The sequence below is a fragment of the Arachis ipaensis genome, chromosome B01 (genome assembly GCF_000816755.2).
Source record: "Arachis ipaensis cultivar K30076 chromosome B01, Araip1.1, whole genome shotgun sequence".
Classification (NCBI taxonomy): Eukaryota; Viridiplantae; Streptophyta; class Magnoliopsida; order Fabales; family Fabaceae; genus Arachis; species Arachis ipaensis.
The window spans coordinates 113,426,561-113,429,660 of record NC_029785.2 but is presented as its reverse complement, the minus strand read 5'-3'; the positions used below and the strand labels follow the sequence as shown (position 1 = coordinate 113,429,660).

The 3,100-nt window shown below is 41.0% G+C and overlaps 1 protein-coding gene across 1 annotated transcript; it reads left to right on the top strand.

Moving 5' to 3' along the window:
- Positions 328-2,068, top strand: LOC107633317 (transcription factor TCP14; the record flags this gene model as incomplete). Its single annotated transcript, XM_016336961.2, is given in 1 exon segment — positions 328-2,068. A coding segment is annotated over 1 exon segment (1,320 nt). The 3' UTR covers positions 1,723-2,068.

The window sequence follows — 3,100 nt, the reverse complement described above, 5'->3', positions numbered from 1 at the left end:
AAATATCATGCTTTTTAAAGCTCACCAATATAATTCCCACTCATTATCTTTGTTGCTTAAAGCTCTTCCCCTCCCACCTCTCCTCTCTCTCTCTCTCTCTCTCACTCATCAATTTCAAAGCAAATAAAATTCCTTGCCCTATATACAAAGAAACCAAACCAAACCAAACATAAACTATACACAGTTTACACAATCCTCTCTTCACAAAGACCCACCACATATATAGATTATTAACTACAAAACTCACTCATTTCACTCTCTTTCAAAAAAAGAAAAAAGAAAAAAAACTTCAGCAACATCAACACACACAATAAACTCAACACACTTATAAACTCAACTGACCCAAGCTTTTATTATTATTTTTTTTCATTTTATTTTCTTTTTTGGACTCTTCATGCGATCATGGAGGGAGGTGATGACTTCCACCACCATCACCATCATCACCAACACCACCACCACCGACAGAACTTCCCCTTCCAACTTCTAGAGAAGAAAGAAGATCAAGAAGCAGCGTCATGCTCAACTTCCTCCCCTTACCCTTCCCTAGCTATCTCATCTGCAGAACCATCCACTTCGAATTCAAACCGATCGAATCCAAACAGCAACACTGCAAACAACAACAATAACAACAGCAACAACAACCAATTAGCCTTACAACAAGAACAGCAAATACAGCCTTCTTTATCCTCTGAACCTTCTGGAAAGAAGCCTCCTCCTAAGCGGACATCCACCAAGGACCGCCATACAAAAGTTGACGGCCGTGGCCGCCGCATCCGAATGCCAGCTCTCTGTGCAGCCAGGGTGTTCCAGCTGACACGAGAGCTCGGCCACAAGTCCGATGGCGAGACCATCGAGTGGCTCCTCCAGCAGGCGGAGCCAGCCGTGATCGCCGCCACCGGAACCGGAACAATCCCCGCAAACTTCACGTCCCTCAACATCTCCCTCCGCAGCAGCGGTTCCTCCATGTCCGTACCATCCCAGCTCCGATCCTCATACTTCAGCCCTAACTTCCCCCTCCAAAACCGCCGAACCTTGTTCCCCGGAATAACCCTCTCGTCCGACACCACCACCGCCAGTAACAACAACAACAACAGCAACAACAACACCACCACTCTCCTTAACTTCCAACAGCAACAGCAAACCCTAACCGCAAATATTTTCAAGCAAGAACTGAGAGAGAGCCATGGCGCTCCCTCTTCTTCTTCCACGTTGGATTTATCTGAAACAAGCGCGGAAGAAGGTTCGCTAGGGAGAAAGAGAAGGCCGCCATCGGAACACGACCTATCTTCTTCAGCACAGCACCAAATGGGAAGCTACCTGCTGCAATCAAGCGCAGGCGCGATTCAGGCGAGCCACGCAGCTCAGATTCCGGCCAACATATGGATGGTGGCGAATTCCCAAAATGCCCCTCAGGTTATGAGCGGTGACCCTATATGGACGTTTCCAACGCAGGTTAGTAACAGTGGGTTGTACCGTGGAACCGTTTCCAGTGGTTTGCACTTTATGAACTTCCCTACTCCTATGGCTTTGTTGCCGAGTCAGCAATTAGGTTCTTCCGGTGGCGGAGGCAGTGTCAACGAAAGCCATTTGAATATGATCGCCGGTCTCGGCAGTTACCGTCCGGTCATCGGAGTTTCAGAATCGTCTCAGGCCAGTGGCTCTCATCAACATCATCGAGATGGAACCGATGATCGACACGATAGTACCAGCCACCACTCTTGATTATACTGATCATCATCATCGAATAATAATTCAAAGGATCTTGAAGCTGTGAATTCCATTCATCTTCGTCGTCATCGTGTACAACTTTGAATGATCCATTTGATGTGTTTTTTTTAACACACGTGAGAGAGGTTTGCTATTTGATCTTTCAATTTCTTTCTTCCCAAAATTGAGTTTTATTTATTTAATTTTCCACAAGTTAAATTTTTTTTCTGGTGTGGTTAAAATATGATCCCAAGAGATGATGAATGAGGGTTTTTAGGGTTTGAGAGATGATGATACTATTTAACATTTGGGTATTTGGCTGAATGTTTTTAATTTTAATTTTTTTCCCCTCTTATTTCAATTTTTTTTTTACTTGTGGTTAAAAAAAATTATTGTCTCCTTTCCTTTGAGTTATTCATTCCACTACACGATATCTTATCATCATTGTTTGTGCAATTCTCTTTTCTTCTTTTTCTATTTTATCTTTCTTGTCATAGAGCCTTTTATAATTGCTTTTGTAATTTTATGCTTTTTATGTTTGAAGATGATGAGAGGAAAACGACTCATTTAATTAGCTTAGCTTGCATTCCCATTCCACCATACCCCTCGCCATTGCTAAGTTTCCTACCTAACAACATTTTAATTTTCTTCTTAAATAATTATATAATACACTGCTGCTAATTAATTACCCTTCTGCCTAATTTTAAACACAACAATAATATTGCTATTGCAAATGCACATTTGTTTTTAAAATATTAGAAAACATACCCACTTAGAGTATATACTAATCTAGAAGTAATTAAGTATGTATGTATTATTTTACTTAGAACTGAATTTCACTATGAAAGATTCAAGTAGTTTTGTTTGGTCGTGCATTCTTTCTTTTTGGGCCACAAAGCCTGGTGGAGTGGGTAAAAGGGATAAAACAGTGTTACCGCGAGAGGAGTAAAAAAATGTAGATGTAGATGTAGATGTAGAAGTAGCAGTATTAAAAATTAGAATGCTTTTTGATCATTGGTGATTCTAAATCTCTGCCATGAATCTCGAGGTTTACTGCATCAATGATTAAGATTTTAGAGAAAAGAGGGGGAGAGGGAGGGGTTAATAGGACGGTGGGGTCATGAGCCTTATCGGTTCCAGGTGTTGCCTCAGGTAGTGGGGTCATTATGCTTCTTATTGCCTAAACCAATCTACAATGTCACTGACAAACAGGTGGATCATTCCCCTCCAATCTTTTCTTTCTCTTTTTCTCTCTTTTTAATTCAATTTAATCATTTCCTTAATTTCTATTATGTATAACTTGGATTAAGTTAATTAGTTTTTTATGAGAGAGAGTCTTAAATTGACCCTACTACTGGGGGAATCATGGCCCACATAATTTTCCATCAATCAG